The sequence below is a fragment of the Carcharhinus amblyrhynchos genome, unplaced genomic scaffold, assembly GCF_965287045.1.
Source record: "Carcharhinus amblyrhynchos unplaced genomic scaffold, sCarAmb.v2.hapA scaffold_614, whole genome shotgun sequence".
Lineage (NCBI taxonomy): Eukaryota > Metazoa > Chordata > Chondrichthyes > Carcharhiniformes > Carcharhinidae > Carcharhinus > Carcharhinus amblyrhynchos.
Window position 1 is genome coordinate 26,295 of NW_027650354.1, and position 18,137 is coordinate 44,431.

An 18,137-nucleotide genomic window follows, 5' to 3' on the forward strand; every position below is an offset into this window, starting at 1 on the left:
TGTTGATTCGGTGGATTGGCTCTGTTAATTTGCCCCTTAGTGTCCAAGATGTGTTGGTTACATGGATTGGCAATGTTGAATTATCCCTTACTGTCCCAAGATATACACTAAATTTGGATTGGCCATGCTAAATTATCTTTTAGTGTAGGGTACTGTTTAAAATCTCTGTTTAGTGTAGGGTACTGTTTAAAATCTCTGTTTAGTGTAGGGTACTGTTTAAAATCTCTGTTTAGTGTAGGGTACTGTTTAAAATCTCTGTTTAGTGTAGGGCAGTGTTTAAAATCTCTATTTAGTGTAGGGCACTGTTTAAAATCTCTGTTTAGTGTAGGGCACTGTTTAAAATCTCCGTTTAGTGTAGGGCACTGTTTAAAATCTCTGTTTAGTGTAGGGCACTGTTTAAAATCTCTGTTTAGTGTAGGGTACTGTTTAAAATCTCCGTTTAGTGTAGGGCACTGTTTAAAATCTCCGTTTAGTGTAGGGCACTGTTTAAAATCTCTGTTTAGTGTAGGGTACTGTTTAAAATCTCTGTTTAGTGTAGGGTACTGTTTAAAATCTCTGTTTAGTGTAGGGCAGTGTTTAAAATCTCTATTTAGTGTAGGGCACTGTTTAAAATCTCTGTTTAGTGTAGGGCACTGTTTAAAATCTCCGTTTAGTGTAGGGCACTGTTTAAAATCTCTGTTTAGTGTAGGGCACTGTTTAAAATCTCTGTTTAGTGTAGGGTACTGTTTAAAATCTCCGTTTAGTGTAGGGCACTGTTTAAAATCTCCGTTTAGTGTAGGGCACTGTTTAAAATCTCTGTTTAGTGTAGGGTACTGTTTAAAATCTCTGTTTAGTGTAGGGTACTGTTTAAAATCTCTGTTTAGTGTATGGCACTGTTTAAAATCTCTGTTTAGTGTAGGGTACTGTTTAAAATCTCTGTTTAGTGTCGGGCACTGTTTAAAATCTCTGTTTAGTGTAGGGTACTGTTTAAAATCTCTGTTTAGTGTCGGGTACTGTTTAAAATCTCTGTTTAGTGTAGGGTACTGTTTAAAATCTCTGTTTAGTGTAGGGTACTGTTTAAAATCTCTGTTTAGTGTAGGGTACTGTTTAAAATCTCTGTTTAGTGTAGGGTACTGTTTAAAATCTCTGTTTAGTGTAGGGCAGTGTTTAAAATCTCTGTTTAGTGTAGGGCACTGTTTAAAATCTCTGTTTAGTGTAGGGTACTGTTTAAAATCTCCGTTTAGTTTCGGGTACTGTTTAAAATCTCTGTTTAGTGTAGGGCACTGTTTAAAATCTCTGTTTAGTGTAGGGTACTCTTTAAAATCTCTGTTCAGTGTAGGGCACTGTTTAAAATCTCTGTTTAGTGTAGGGCATTGTTTAAAATCTCTGTTTAGTGTAGGGCACTGTTTAAAATCTCTGTTTAGTGTATGGCACTGTTTAAAATCTCTGTTTAGTGTAGGGTACTGTTTAAAATCTCTGTTTAGTGTCGGGTACTGTTTAAAATCTCTGTTTAGTGTAGGGTACTGTTTAAAATCTCTGTTTAGTGTCGAGTACTGTTTAAAATCTCTGTTTAGTGTAGGGTACTGTTTAAAATCTCTGTTTAGTGTAGGGTACTGTTTAAAATCTCTGTTTAGTGTAGGGTACTGTTTAAAATCTCTGTTTAGTGTAGGGCACTGTTTAAAATCTCTGTTTAGTGTAGGGTACTGTTTAAAATCTCTGTTTAGTGTAGGGTACTGTTTAAAATCTCTGTTTAGTGTAGGGTACTGTTTAAAATCTCTGTTTAGTGTAGGGTACTGTTTAAAATCTCTGTTTAGTGTAGGGTACTGTTTAAAATCTCTGTTTAGTGTCGAGTACTGTTTAAAATCTCTGTTTAGTGTAGGGTACTGTTTAAAATCTCTGTTTAGTGTAGGGTACTGTTTAAAATCTCTGTTTAGTGTAGGGTACTGTTTAAAATCTCTGTTTCATGTCGGGCACTGTTTAAAATCTCTGTTTAGTGTAGGGCAATGTTTAAAATCTCTGTTTAGTGTAGGGCACTGTTTAAAATCTCTGTTTAGTGTAGGGCACTGTTTAAAATCTCTGTTTAGTGTCGGGCACTGTTTAAAATCTCTGTTTAGTGTAGGGCACTGTTTAAAATCTCTGTTTAGTGTAGGGTACTCTTTAAAATCTCTGTTTAGTGTAGGGTACTGTTTAAAATCTCTGTTTAGTGTAGGGTACTCTTTAAAATCTCTGTTTAGTGTAGGGCACTGTTTAAAATCTCTGTTTAGTGTAGGGTACTCTTTAAAATCTCAGTTTAGTGTAGGGCACTGTTTAAAATCTCTGTTTAGTGTAGGGTACTCTTTAAAATCTCTGTTTAGTGTAGGGCACTCTTTAAAATCTCTGTTTAGTGTAGGGCACTGTTTAAAATCTCTGTTTAGTGTCGGGCACTGTTTAAAATCTCTGTTTAGTGTAGGGTACTCTTTAAAATCTCTGTTTAGTGTAGGGCACTGTTTAAAATCTCTGTTTAGTGTAGGGTACTCTTTAAAATCTCTGTTTAGTGTAGGGCACTGTTTAAAATCTCTGTTTAGTGTAGGACACTGTTTAAAATCTCTGTTTAGTGTAGGGCACTGTTTAAAATCTCTGTTTAGTGTAGGGCACTGTTTAAAATCTCTGTTTAGTGTAGGGCACTGTTTAAAATCTCTGTTTAGTGTAGGGTACTCTTTAAAATCTCTGTTTAGTGTAGGGTACTGTTTAAAATCTCTGTTTAGTGTCGGGCATTGTTTAAAATCTCTGTTTAGTGTAGGGCACTGTTTAAAATCTCTGTTTACTGTAGGGCACTGTTTAAAATCTCTGTTTAGTGTAGGGCACTGTTTAAAATCTCTGTTTAGTGTAGGGTACTGTTTAAAATCTCTGTTTAGTGTAGGGTACTGTTTAAAATCTCTGTTTAGTGTAGGGCACTGTTTAAAATCTCTGTTCAGTGTAGGGCACTCTTTAAAATCTCTGTTTAGTGTAGGGCACTGTTTAAAATCTCTGTATAGTGTAGGGCACTGTTTAAAATCTCTGTTTCGTGTAGGGCAATGTTTAAAATCTCTGTTTAGTGTAGGGCACTGTTTAAAATCTCTGTTTAGTGTAGGGCATGTCGTGGTTCCCCAGGACGACAAATGATTTTAGCCGATTAGAACAGAGAGTCTGTGTCTTGATCTTCCAAGCAGTAGACTTTATCCTCCAGTACAAGACAATAAAGCCAGGATGTCCGGAACCATCCAATGAATCATTCTGCTTACAGTCTTTTTATGCACGTTACAGCTCCATATCTCAGAACTCTTATCTTACCCTTAGATTTCCTTGTTTTAGCCATCATTATTTCTGGGCTAGCCCTTTATCTACCCTGCTTGAGATTGGTCCCTCATTAGTACATCTCTTTGTCCTTGAAACCATGGTAGTTCCAGTCTCTGCCCTTATCCAAACTATTCTGTTCATACAATAATCGTGGTTTAGCTAACTTAGATCAATTAGTGAAGAAAACATGTTTATTTTACTCTCCTTTTTGCTATAGTCACGTATTAAGCTGGACAACTGGACAATGTCCAGTGTTCCTCAGGAGGCTACTGTCTATATTCATTAATAAGTGTTTACTATACCAACTTTGGTGGGTTACATGGGTAATTATATTGGTTATATTTCATTCAGTCATATCAGTCTGACTACTATACTGATTACATTTGATAACATACTTTGAGTGCCATGCCGGTTTCACTCCATCTTCCATTTTGAACCTGCTTCATCACACGTATTTCAATTACTAGTATTAGAGCAAATTCTCTTCCAATACTTAAACAACTCACTCAAGAAACACGCTGAACATTTTGCCGTTCCGGTCTCTGCACTAAACTTTCTGAATCTCAGTCTGTTTATACAGCCGCCAGCACACTCTCCTTTAACTTGGAAGGTTCAAACAATCCGAGAACCTCGGACCCGATTTTCCTGATTGTTGTCTGTTACTCCACCTGCACCGTATTAAACAGCGGTGTTTATCTGTGTGTTTACAGGGAAAGCAGGTCCCACACCCTGCAGCAGAATGGTCCTGGAAACAAACATAGAACATTCCAGCGCAGTACAGGCCCTTCGGCCCTCGATGTTGCGCCGACCAGTGGAACCAATCTAATGACCCTCTAACCTAAACTATTCCAATGTTATCCATATGCCTATCCACTGACTATTTGAACGCCCTTAAAGTTGGCGAGTCCACAACTGCTGCAGGCAGGGCATTCCACTCCCTTACTACCCTCTGAGTAAAGAACCTACCTCTGACATCCGTCCTATAATTACAACCCTTTAATTTAAAGCTACGTCCCCTCGTGTTAGCCATCACCATCCGAGGTAAAAGGCTCTCACTGTCTACCCTATCCAATCCTCTGATCATCTTGTCTGCCTCAATCAGGTCACCTCGTAACCTTCTTCTCTCTAATGAAAATAACCTCAAGTCCCTCAGCCTTTCCTCATAAGACCTTCCCACCATACCAGGCAACATCCTGGTAAACCTCCTCTGCACCTTTTCCAATGCCTCCACATCTTTCTTATAATGCAGCGACCAGAACTGTACGCAATACTCCAAGTGCAGCCGCACCAGAGTTTTGTACAGTTGCAACATGACCTCACAGCTCTGAAATTCAATCCCTCTACCAATAAAAGCTAACACACCGTACGCCTTCTTAACAACCTTATCAACCTGGGTGCCAACTTTCAGGGAGCTATGCACATGTACACAGAGATCTCTCTGCTTGTCAACACCACCAGGAGTCCTTCCATTAGCCCTATATTCTGTACTCCTGTTACTCTTACCAAAGTGAATCACCTCACACTTTTCCGCATTAAACTCCATTTGCCACCTCTCGGCCCAGCTCTGCAGCTTATCTATGTCCCTCTGCAAACTGTAACATCCATCCTCACTGTCTACAACTCCTCCGACTTTGGTGTCGTCAGCAAATTTACTAATCCATCCTTCTACACCCTCATCTAGGTCATTTATAAAAATGACAAACAGCAGTGGCCCCAAAACAGATCTCTGAGGTACACCACTTGTAACTGAACTCCAGGTTGAATATTTCCCATCAGCCACCACCCTCTGTCTTCTATCAGCTAGCCAATTCCTGATCCAAACTGCTAAATCACCCTCAATCCCATGCATCCGTACTTTCAGCAGTAGCTTATCATGGGGAACCTTATCAAACGCTTTGCTAAAATCCATATACACCACGTCAACTGCCTTACCCTTATCCGCCTCTTTGGTCACCTTATCAAAGAACTCAATAAGGTTTGTGAGGCACAACCTACCCTTCACAAAACCGTGAAGGGTAGGAGAGTAATGGTAATGGGGGACCCAATAGTTAGAGGACAGACTCGTGGTTCTGTGGGCGTGAACGAGTTTCCGGGATGGTAGTCTTCCTCCCTGGTGCCAGGGTCCTGATGTCTCTGAGCGGATAGAAAGCATCCTAAAAAGAGAGGGAAATTAGACAGGCATCATTGTCCACATCTGTTCAAATGACATCGGCAGAAAGAGCAGGGAGGTCACACAAGAACAATTTATGGAGTTAAGAAGAAGGGTAAAAAGCAGGATCTCGAGGGTACCAATCTGTATAGACAGAGATATAGGTATAGATAGGCTGGAAAATTGGGCAGACAAATGGCAGATAGAATTTAATCCAGATAAATGTGAAGTGATGCATTTTGGTTGATCTAATGTAGGGGGGAAGCTATACAATTAATGGCCGCACCATCAGGAGTACAGACACACAGAGGGATCTGGGTGTACAAGTCCACAGATCCTTAAAGGTGGCACCCCAGGTGGGCAAGGTGTTGAAGAAGGCATATGACATGCTTGCCTTTATTGGACGGGGCATAGAGTGTAAAAGTTGGCATATGATGTTGTAGTTATATAGAACGATGGTTAGGGCCCATAGGGCCCGGGTGTGATTGTTGTCAGTGCAGACTCGATGGGCTGAATGGCCTCTTTCTGTACTGTCAGGATTCTATGATTCTGTGAGCTGAGCAATTCTTACCCGAGTCTGGGTGTAAATAAATTCTGATGGCTTTACGAATTTGTGCTTAATTGCGTTAAGTGTGAAAGAAAGTTCTTAATTCACTAAGTCAGTGATTATATGTAGAATTTTACATTGTTTATTTGTTTACAACAGTAAAATTATTAAAACAAGTTTATGAACACAAACGTCTGTGGCTGGTAGATCTGAAAGAGATTTGAAAAACAAACACAGTCACTTTTCTCTTGCGATGAAATAGTTATTTATTCGGCAAACAAAGTACAGCTACTTTGCCCACCATTGAAATAGTAACACATTGAAGGTCAACATAAACTATCCCATAGTGACATCTCAGCGTTCAACTAAACTCAACCGTCCAATCTGCTTTGAGCTCAGCTCGAGTCACGCCACGTCAAGCTGGATAAACCCAAACCACTTGAACCAATGCAGAAACAAAACTGACCCATTGGATTCCATTCAACCCAAAATAATGCAACTCTTCAAAAAGCAAGACCATCGTGTCACCGTCGGGAATTACTGGAGCTTTCAATCCAAGCTGAAGGCAGCCCGATGGACAAAGCTTCATTGTGAATAACTCCGGTGCTTTTTTAGTTTTAGCTCCCATTTTTCACAGATTGGCAATGTTTAAAATGAGAAAGAATGCCTTTTTCTTTGTTCCACACGATGCTATAAATAAGAGATATTTAGGCCAAATTCACCTGTTAAAACAGCAATGTCATGATGCTGAAGAAGGAAAGGGTTAATGAACTCTGTAATGAACTTTGTAACACAAAGAGATTTGCACAGAGCATTGAATGACTTGTTTTCGTGTATCCCAGACAATAAGAAAAGCAGCTGTCCTTTCTGTCGTACATAAGTTTATGATTTTCCCAGCTAATTGTGTTCTAATTCAGCCAGGATCCATTCTGCATCTTTTAATAGTGTGTTCCACACATGTTTTTCCTTGTGATCGAATAACAATAAATTCATACATATCTATTATCGATATAAATCCTTATCAATATAAATTGCTATACAGGTACCTTCGAAACGTAAAATTGTGATTCAGGCCCCTGTACCCTTGTACGTCAGTTCGTGCAAAACCTGTAATCTTGTATGCTGTACGGCGGCTAAACAAATTGCAGATGTGCGTCACATAGAGGGATAGAACAGAGACAGCCGAGGCCTTGGGATACAATGACACGGACAACACAAATGACAAGATCACCAAGGCAGCAACATTTGTGAGAAACTGCACTGTGGACGTGACCGGGGCAGGAGTATGTACATAAATATCTGTAACCTGTATTCAGGGAGAAGACCAGAGAACAGCTGTTAGGATCGTGACTTCACCCACAAGCTTGTGAAAAATTAAACCACTGCACTTTGACTCACTACTAGTCCCAGAGGTATATTTTACCGATAGGGTAGATTCAGAAAGAGTTTTTTGAATGGTGGGGAAGTCCAGAACTAGGGCTCATAATCAGAGAATCAAAAGCCTTTTGGGACTGAGGTGAAAAGCCATTTCTTCCCCCTGAAAGTGGTGAATGTGTGGAATTCACTACCACAGAAAGTCAGTCAAAGTCAAAACTTTGTGTGATTTCAAGAAGAAATTGGATATGGCTCTTGGGGTTAAATGGATCAAGGGATATGGGGGGAAAGGGGGGATCAGGAAATTGAACTTAGAATCTGACATGATGATAATGAATGATGGAGCAGCTCAAATATCCGAATGGTCTCCTCCTGCTCCCAGTTTCTATGTCTTTATATTAAGAAAAACATCAGTGAAAATATGTCTCAAAATGACAGAATCCCTTCCCTTGTCTTCAGGGAATTTTCGAATTAGAAACTCCGCTGTGATTGTTAAGAGATTTGGAGCGTTCGCTTCTGACTTTGTTTGTTCACCGATTGGAAGTAAGTCCAGGCACCAAGGGACCCTGTTTCCCCTTCCCATAAATTAGGGGTTCCTCCTAAAACGTACAAGGCAGAATTTTTTCCAACACCAAACAGGCTGGATTGAACAGAGGAGAAAATATCTCCAAGTTTTCTGATGAGGCTCAACATCCTTTCGGCACTTAACAAGGTCAAAAAGATTTACTTCCCCATCCTGGCTGCGATTGGGGTCCCGGGTAAGTCACTGCCTATCTCCAGGGCAATCTAGTATCCTGGAATGATTGGATAGCGTTGTGAGCATTGACCAATGTGAACTGAACTTACATTCTTTCTGTCTTCTTATCTTTTTCTCTCTCCTTTCTTTCGTTCTCGCTCTCTCTCTCTTTCTTTCTCTCTCTCTTTCTTTCACTCCTTTTCTTCCTTTCTTCTTTGCTTCTTTATCTGTCGCTCTTTCTCTCTCTCTCTCTCTATCTCTGCTTCTTTCTCTCCCTTTCTGTTTCCTTCTTTCTTTTTTTTCTTCCTATCTCCCTTTCTGTTTATCTTTTTTCTGAATTCCTCTCCCTTTTTTTCCTGTTCTCTCTTTCTTAGTCTCTTTTTCTCTCTTTCTCTCTTTTTCCTCCCTGTCCTTCTTTCTTTCTTTCATTTTCTCTCTCTCTTTCTTCCTGTCTCTCTTACTTTCTTTCTCACGTTCTTTCTTTCTCTCTCTCTTTCTTTTTTTCTTGTTCTTTCTCTTTCTGTCAATGTTTTTTTTCTTTATGTCTTTCTTTCTTTCTTTCCATCTCTCTTTCTTCCTATCTTCCTTTCTATCTTTTTTCTACATGTCTCTCTTTCATTTTTTTCTCTCTCTTTTTCCTAATTCCCCTTTCTCTCATTCTCTCTTTCTCCATTTCCCTCTTTCTTTCTCCCTGTCTTTCTTTTGACCTTCCTTACGTTCTTTCTTTCTCTCTGCCTTTCTTTTTTTCTCATTCTCTCTGTCTTTCTTTCTTTTATTTTTCTTTCTTCCTGTCTTTCTGCCTCTCTCTCTCTTTCTTTCTTTCTCTCTTTCTCCATTTCCCACTTTGTTTTCTTTCTTTTTCAGTTTATCTCTCTCTTTCGCTCTTTCTTTCTTCCTTTCGTTTTATCTTTTTTCCTTTATCTATTCCTTCCTCTCTTTCTTTCTTTCTTTTCTTCTTTCTGTCTTTCTTTCCTTGTCTCTTTCTCTTGTTCTTTCTCTCTTTCACTCTTTCTCACCCTCACATTTTCTCTTTTTCTCACTTTCTCTTTCTTTCTCTCTTTTCCTTTCCTTTCTCCCTCTCTTTCCTTATTCCTCTCTTTCTTCTTTATTTTCTCTTCTTTTCACAGTCCCTTTCCGTCTTTCACTCTCTCCCTCACACTTTCTCTTTCTCTTTCTTTCTCTCTCTTTCTTTCTCTCTCTTTCTGTCTTTCATTCATTTATTTATTCTGTTATCTACACGCTCCGGCACATCAAGGCTCTTCAACAGTGAACTGACATCTCTCCAGGGTCTGCAGCGATGAAATATAATATTTTGTAATATTTAACATCTAACACTGTGTCTTGTATCTGGGTTGGGAAATAGAGCGATTCACAAAATAAGTGATATAAATTATAGAGTTCCCACAGCGCAGACGGACGCCATTTGGCCAATTGAGCCTAGAGCGACCCTCCGACAGAGCACATTACACAGACTCTATCACCATAACCTCATGCATTTACCCTAATAATTCCCCGAGTATACTGATATTTGGTCATTAAGGGGCAATTTAGCGTGGCCAATCCATCTAACCTGTAAATCTTTCAACACATTAGTGTTACCCTCCCTCCCTTCTCTAACCAAAAAAAAAGGTGACTGTGAGAGGGTAAATTGAAGGTAAGGGTTTTATAAATGTCCTTATATAATTGAATTGGTGCTCGGAATGTCGGCCAGTGGGGTTAAGTGCTGCACTTGTGAGATGTGGGAGAACCAGAACACTTCCAGCACCTCGGATGACTTTATCTGCAGAAAGTCCACCCAATTGGCAGCTCCTTCCAGACCTCGTGGATAGGTTGGAGCAGCAGCTGGATGCACTTAGGAGCATGAGGTTGGCGGAACACGTCATGGTTTGGAGCTTTAGAGACACGGTCACACCCAAGGTGCAGGCAGATAGATGGGTGACTGATAGAAGGTGCTTGATGTCAGCTAGTGGTGAGCGGGAGGTTTAAAGAGCAGGCCACTCGATACTGTGGGCAGCGGAGAGAGAGGGAGCAGAGTGAAGGCTGAAGGGCTTTGGCTCATAGTGGGCTTTGGCGAGAACAGGCAGAGGCGAGAGTAGGTTTTTGTTTTTGGAAAGTTTATTCTTGTTTTTATTTAAGAAACAGGAAATGCCAGGCGAGATGTTGGAATGCTCCTCTTGCAGGATGTGGGAGATCAGGGAGACCGTCAGTATCTCTGACGACAACACCTGCAAAAGATGCATCCCACTGCAGCTGTGAGCAAAATGTGTTAGGGAACTGGAGAAGGAGCTTGGCGATCTCCGTCTAATTCGGGAGAATGAGAAGTTTACAGACAGTAGCTTTAGGGAGGTAGTTACCTATCAGAGCACAGGAAATTGGGTTACTGTAAGGAGAGGGAATGGAAATGTGAAAGGACAGGCAGAGCAGGGTTCCCCTGTGGCCATTCCCCTCCACAACAGGCATACGGAGTGAGATACTGTAACAGGGCATGATTTACCTGGGACAAGCTACGACAGCCGGATCTCAGATACTGAGTGTGATTCGGCAGCGCAAAAGGGTGGGAGGGAGAAGAGGAGAGCGGTAGTGATAGGGGACTCGATGGCCAGAGGCACGGACAGGAGGTTCTGTGGTCGGGACAGAGACTCCCGCGTGGTTTGTTGCCTCCCGGGTGCCAGGGTCAGGGATGTCTCTGATCACGTGCACAGTGTTCTAAAGTGGGAAGGTGATCAGCCAGATGTCTGGTACACACCGGTACCAATGACGTAGGTAAGAAGAGTGAGAAGGTCCTAAAGAGAGAGGATAGAGAGCTTGGAAGGAGGTTAAAAAGCAGGAGCCTGAGGGTAGTAATCTCAGGATTGCTACCTGTACCACATGGCCAGTGAGGGTAAGAGTAGGATGCTTGGGTGGATAAACACAAGGCTGAGGAACTGGTGCAGGGGGCAGGGTTTCTGATTCTTGGATCATTGGGACCTCTTCTGGGGCAGGTGGGACCTGTAGAAGAGAGACGGGTTACACCTAAACTACAAGGGGACCAGTATACATGCAGGGAGGTTTGCTCGTGTTATTGGGGAGGGTTTAAACTAGATTTGCAGGGGGATGGGAACCGGAGTGCCAGAGCAGATTATGGAACAGGGGTAAAAGAACGGGTTAATTCAACCAGAATCACCAATGGAAGGGTTGAGTGTGGTGGAAATAATCTTCTGAGGTGTGTCTATTTCAATACCTGGAGTATTGTGGGGAAGGCAGATGAGCTGAAGGATTGACAGGTGGGAATATGACATTTTAGGCATTAGTGACACTTGGCTACAGGAGGGGCAGGACCAGCAGCTCAATGTTCCAGGGTTCCAATGTTTCAGGGGTGATAGAGGCAGAGGGATAAAAGGCGGGGTGGGAGGGTGGCATTGTTGGTCAGGGAGAATGTTACTGCGGTACTCAGGCAGGATAGAGACCCTCTGGGTGGAGCTGGGAAACAGGAAGGGTACAACCACATTAATGGGGTTGTATTATAGAACACCCAATAGTCAGTGAGAATTGGAGGAGCAAATCAGCAGAGAGATAGCTGACAACTGCAAGGAGTTGTGATAGTCAGGGATTTTAATCTTCCACATAGAGATCGGGGTTCGCATTCTGTATACCTGAAAGAGACTCTATGATGGTATCTTGTCTCCCTGGTGCCAGGGTCCAGGATGACTCTGAACAGGCAGAAAGCATTCTGAAGGGAATGGGAGCACAGGGGAAGGAATCTATACGTGGATCCAGAGGAAATTGGAGAGGTATTAAATGAGTACTTTGCGGCAGTATTCATGAAAGAGTAGGAAATGGTGGATGATGAGTCTGGGAAAGGATGTGTAGGTAGTTTGAGTCATGGTGAAATCTAAAAGGAGGCGGTATTGAGGTTCTTCAGAAACATTAAGGTAGACAAGATCCCAGGGGCTGATGGGATATACCCCAGAATACTGAGAGAGGCAAGGAAGGAAATTGCTGGGGCCTTGAAAGAAATCTTTGTATCTTCACTGGCTACAGGAGAGGTCCCAGAGGAATGGAGAATAGCCAATGTTGTTCCTTTGTTGAAGAAGGGTAGCAAGAATAATCCAGGCAATTACAGGCCAGTGAGACTGACGTCAGTGGTTGGGAAATTATTGGCCAGAATTCTTCGAGACATGATTTCTTCCCAGTTGGAAACATGTGGCCATATTAACGAGAGACAACATGGTTCTGTGAATGGGAGGGAGGTCATGTCTCAGTAACTTGAACAAGATTTTTGAGGAAGTGACAAATAGAATTGATGAGGGTAGGGTAGTGGATGTTGCCTACATGGATTTCAGTAAGGCCTTTGACAAGGTCCCTCATGGCAGACAGGTGCGGAAGGTGAAGTCACTTGGGAGCTGGCAAAATGGATCCAGAAATGGCTCTGCCATAGAAGACAGAGGTAGCAGGGGAAGGGTACGATTGTGAATGGAAGACTGTAACCATCGACATTCCTCAGGGATCACTGCTGGGACCATTGCTGTTTGGAATATATATAAAAGATTGGAGGAAAATATGACTGGTTTGACCAGCAAGTTTGCAGACCACACAATGTTTGATGGATTCACGGATAGTGATGAGGAACATCAGAGAATACAGGAGGATATAGCTTAGTTGGAGATGTGGGCGAAGGAATGGCAGATGGAGTTTAATCCGGAGAAATGTGAGACAATACATTTTGGAATGTCTCATGTAGTAAGTTGCAGAACCCTTTGGAGTATTGATAGGCAAAGAGATCTGGGTGTACAGGTCACTGCAAGTGGCAACGCAGATGGAAAAGATAGTCACAAAGGCATCAGCCAGGGCATTTGGTTCGAAAATTGGCAAGTTGTGTTGTAGCTTTATAGAACATTAGTTAGGCTGCACGTGGAATAGAGTGTTCAATTCTGGTCTCCCACACTACCAGAAGGATATCGAGGCTTTGGAGAGGTCACAGAAAAGATTTACCAGGATGTTACCTGGTATGGAGGGCATTAGCTATGAGGAGAGGTTGGAGAAACTTGGTTTGATGTCAAAGGATTGACAGCAGCTAAGGGCCAAACTGATTGAAGCTCACAAGGTTTTGAGGGACATGGACAGAGTGGCTAATCAGGAGCTATTTCCACGGTGAGAAGGGTCACTTGCTGGGGGGGGCAAGCTGCGAGGGGCAAGGTAAAAAGGAAATGTACGAGGCAATTCTTTTACAGAGAGGGGGATGGTTGCCTGAGACTCACTTGAAGAAGAGGGAGTCCCCTCGAAAGCTTGTGAGTTTACTATCAAATAAATCGGTTGGACTAAAACCTGGTGTTGTCAGACTTGTTACTGTGCCTGAGACTCACCAGGGGGAGGCAGTGGAAACAGACAGTGAATTATAAGGTTCGTCTGGACAAATACATGGATAGGGTGGGAACAGAAGGACATGATCTCCAGAAGAGTAGGGGGTTTACGATCAGTCGGGCAGTGTGGTGGTGCAGGCTTGGAGGGCTGAGAAGCCTCTTCTTTGTTTTTTTGTCCTTTGGAAATGATTGCTGATTTCTGAACCCATATCCCCTCCACTTCACACCCTGTTTCCCATCCCCTCAACGCTATTCTTAAGACCATAAGAAAAGGAAGTGGGAATGAGCCACGTGACCCTTCAGGCCTGCTCCTCCGTTCATTTTGATCATGACTGATCATCAAACTCAATATCCTTCCCCCCCCACCCCCCACCTCATAACCCCTGACCCCTTTAGCCCCAGTCGCTGTATCAAATTTCTTCTTGAAAAAAAAGTCTCAACTACTTTCCGTGGTAGTGAATCCCACACACTCACCCCCTCTGGGTGAAGAGATTTCTGTTCACAGAACGCTACAGAGCAGAAACAGGCCCTTCGGCCCATTGAGTCTGCACTGACCACAATCCGACCCAGGCCCTATCCCCATATCCCGACACATTTACCCACTAATCCCTCTAACCTACACATCCCTGGACACTAAGGGGCAATTTTAGCACGGCCAATCAACCTAACCTGCACATCTCCGGACTGTGGGAAGAAATGGGAGCACCCGGAGGAAACCCACGCAGACACGAGGAGAATGTGCAAACTCCACACAGACAGTGACCCGAGCCGGGAATTTCACATCAATTTGAAAATTTTTACCCCTTATCCTCAAACTCTGACCCCTAATTTTGGGTTCCTCACCATCAGGAACATTCTTTCTGAATCTGCCTTTGATTTGAAAATAATTGGATTTATTATTGTCTCATGTATTAGTATACAGTGAAAAGTATATAGACAAGTCATACTGTTCTTAGAGAAGGAAAGGAGAGAGTGCAGAATGTAATATTCCAGTCATAGATCGGGTACCGAGAAAGATCAGCTCCGTGTGAGGTCCGTCTTTTCAATAGTTTGATGGCAGCAGGGAAGAAGCTGTTTTTGAGTCGATTTGTACGTGTCTTCAGAACCTTGTTTCTTTTTCCCGACGGAAGGAGGTGCATGGGGTCCTTCATTCTGCTGGGCTGTTTCTCCACTGCAGTGGGAAGTGTAGACAGAGTGAATGGATGGGAGGCTGGCTCCCACCATGGACTGGGTTTCATTCACGACTATTTTCCTGCAGTGTTGGGAAGACTAGGAGCCCAGACCGAGCTGTGATACATCCAGAAAGAATGCTTTCCATGGCGCATCGGTAAAAGTTGGCGAGAGTTATAGTGGGCTTGCCAAATTTCCTTAGTCTCCTGAGAAAGTAGAGGCGTTGGTGGGGCTTTCTTATCTATAGCATCACCATGGGGGTAGAGGTTGTTTGTGTCCTTTACAGCTAAATCTTAAAGCTCTCAACCATTTCCACTTCATCCCCATCGATGTAGACAGAGGAATTGTGGAAGAGATTATTGTTGTCACACCAGTTCACTCAATTCTCGATCTCATTCCTGTGCTCCTTCTCATCATTGTTTGAGATCCGAATCACTGCGATGGTTTCTTCAGCAAACCAGGAAATCGGGTTGGGGGAGAGTTTGGTCACACAGTGAAAAATAAGGAGTACATTGGAGATTGAAAACACAGCCTTGTAGGGCACCAGTGTTGAGGATGATGGTAAAGGAGGTGTTGTTGTCTGTCATTACTGATTGCAGTCTGTTAAGGAGTTCAGAATCCAGTTGCAGGGGGATGCCTAATTCTGTTGAATTTTATAAGTGTCTATGAGATCCCCTTCTCCCTCGTTTAACCTCCAATGAATATAACCCTATCCCACTTAATGTCTCCTTGTATGACAGTTCTTCCATCCCAGGAATCAGCCAGGTAAATCTTTGTTGTACTCCCTCTATCGCCTTCCTCAGATAAGGACATCTAAATTGTATACAATATTCCAGATGTGGCCTCACCCAGGCCATGTCCAATTGCACTCAAACACTGCATGGGAGCACAGTGGTGGAGGCGCGGTAGCACAGTGGTTAGTACGGCTGCTTCACAGCTCCAGGGTCCCGGGTTCGATTCCCCGCTTAGGTCACTGTCTGTGTGGAGTTTGCACATTCTCCTCATGTCTGCGTGGGTTTCCTCCGGGTACTCCAGTTTCCTCCCACAGTCCAAAGATGTGCGGGTTAGGTTGATTGGCCGTGCTAAGAAAGTGCCCCTTAGTGTCCAGGGATGTGTAGGTTAGAGGGATTAGTGGGTATAGTATGGGGGTAGGGCCTGGGTGGGATTGTGTTCAGTGCAGACTCGATGGGCTGAAGGGCCTCTTTCTGCACTGTAGGGTTCGATGATTCTATCGCTCTTCCAATTCTCAAATCTTCTCAATATAGAGGCCAATTTATCATTTGCCTTCTGTCCTGCCTGCTGGAACTGCAATGCTTGCCTTCACCAACTGGAGCACGGGGACCCCTGGGTCGGGTTAGACATTTCCCTCTTCTAATTTACAGCCAGTTACATAATAATCTGCCTTCCCATTTTTGCTACCAAAGTGGATAAATTCACATTTGTCAAATTATTCTTGTAAAATAGCCCTTGATTTCACACATTAACCTCAAATTCCTTCTTCTCAATGCCTCTCGTGAAATGAAATTTCATTTCAGGTTACGCTGCAACTGCACAGAAACTTAGTTCAGCCTCATTTGGAATATTGTGCACAATTCTGGTCACCACAATACTAGAAGGATGTGGATGCATTCGGAGAGGGTACAGGAAATCTTTGCCTGGATGTTGCCTGGTCTGGAGGGTGTTAGCTATGAGCAGAGTTTCAACAGGTTCAGTTCATTCTCACAGGAATGAAGGAGTTTGAAGGCTGAACTGTTATATTAGGGGTGGCCCGGCGGCACAGTGGGTTAGCACTGCTGCTTCACAGCTCCAGGGTTCGGTTCCTGGCTCGGGTCACTGTCTGTGTGGAGTTTGCACATTCTCCTCATGTCTGCGTGGGTTTCCTCCGGGTGCTCCGGTTTCCTCCCACAGTTCAAAGATGTGCGGGTTAGGTTGATTGGCCGTGCTGAGAAATTGCCTCTTAGTGTCCAGGGATGTGTAGGTGGGATGAATGGTTATGATATGTAGGGATATGGGGGTAGGACCTGGGTAGGATCATGTTCGGTGCAGACTCGAAGGGTCTCTTTCTGCACTGTAGGGTTCTATGATTCTATAAGATTATGAATGGTGTGAACAGAGTGGATAGTCAGATGCTTTTTTGGAAGGTTCAAAATTCAAGTACCAGGAAATGTAGTTTTAAGGTGCATGGGGAAATGTTTCGAGGAGATGTGTGAGGCAGGTTTATTAAAACAGATGCTGGTGAAGGTCTGGAATGCCCTGCCCAGGGAGGTGGTGTGAACAGGCACAATACAGACATCTTAGGGGCAACTAGACAAATACATGAATCAGATGGGAATGGAAGGATACAGACTCTGTAATCACGTAGGGTTTAGGCTGATATCCTGATCAGCGCAGACTTTGAGGGCCTTTCCTAGGTTCTACTGCTCATTGTTCTTTGTTCTTCCATTGGGAGAAAGATATAAAATTCTGAGATCGTGTACCAACGGACTCAAAAAAACCTTCGTCTATGCATTCTGCATTTGAACGAGCAACTTTGATGACAGTCTGAAAAATAATTGCACTATTTCTTCATCTTCTTTGCAGTGAACATTGTAACGATTGTGATCCTTTCCCGTGGAAAATGTGGTCTCTCTAAATGTGTCACTCGTTACCTGGTGGCCATGTCAGTGGGGGATCTGCTGGTCGTTATCCTCGACCTGATATTGAGACAGATTCCCATTGTTTATTGGCAATATTTTTCCTTTCTGCTATTCCTCCCCGTGTGTAACATCCACGCCGTCCTGCTTTATGCAGCCACTGACTGTTCTGTCTGGTTCACCGTCACTTTCACCTTTGATCGATTTGTGGCCATTTGCTGCCCCAAGCTGAAAGGTAAATATTGCAGTGAGAAATCAGCGACTGTGGTTCTGGGAACAGTGACGGTGCTGAGCTGCTTAAAGAACATTTTCTGGTATTTTATGTTGACTGGAAAGTATTTTGTCATGAACTTTCCCTGGTTTTGTTATTCCACATGGGAAGTTATGGGATCTCCTGTCTGGGGAACAATCGAGTTCATCCACTACATCCTAAACCCGGGTGTCCCATTCATCCTGATTCTGCTTCTCAATGCATTCACCGTCAGACACATTTTAGTGAGCAGCAGAGCCCGCAGGAGACTCCGGGCTCACAGCAATGCAGAGAATCACAGAGACCCAGAGATGGAGAGTCGAAGGAAATCCATCATTTTACTATTTGTTATCTCAGCCAATTTCATTCTGTTATGGTCAACATTTATGGTTTATTCTATTTGGAGGCGGATGTATGATATGGGGTTTCAGTCAGTTTTGTTAGATTTTTATGTTCAAGAATTGGGCTTTGTGCTCCAGCTCCTGAGTTGTTGCACAAACACTGCTATTTACGCCGTGACCCAGACCACATTCAGAGAGCAGTTGAAGAATGTGATCAAATACCCAATCATTCAATTCTGCAAATTATTCAATGATGGGAATGTCCAAATCTTATTTAAAAACTTATAATCTATCACACCAATTG

General features: G+C 42.9%; 1 protein-coding gene across 1 annotated transcript; it reads left to right on the top strand.

Annotated features, from left to right (window-relative positions):
* Positions 1-8,043: 8,043 nt before the first annotated feature.
* On the top strand, positions 8,044-18,121 carry LOC145339696 (putative G-protein coupled receptor 139). Its single transcript, XM_080184213.1, has 2 exons — positions 8,044-8,122; positions 17,190-18,121. Exons 1-2 carry the CDS (start codon positions 8,044-8,046, stop codon positions 18,119-18,121), a joined length of 1,011 nt encoding a protein of 336 aa, XP_080040339.1.
* Positions 18,122-18,137: the final 16 nt, after the last annotated feature.

Bases quoted from the DNA above. Each gene is read 5' to 3' on its own strand.
- LOC145339696 (XM_080184213.1), top strand. From the start codon at position 8,044: ATGAGGCTCAACATCCTTTCGGCACTTAACAAGGTCAAAAAGATTTAC. The intron at 8,123-17,189 runs GTAAGTCACTGC...TCTTCTTTGCAG, and splicing joins GGCTGCGATTGGGGTCCCGG to TGAACATTGTAACGATTGTG.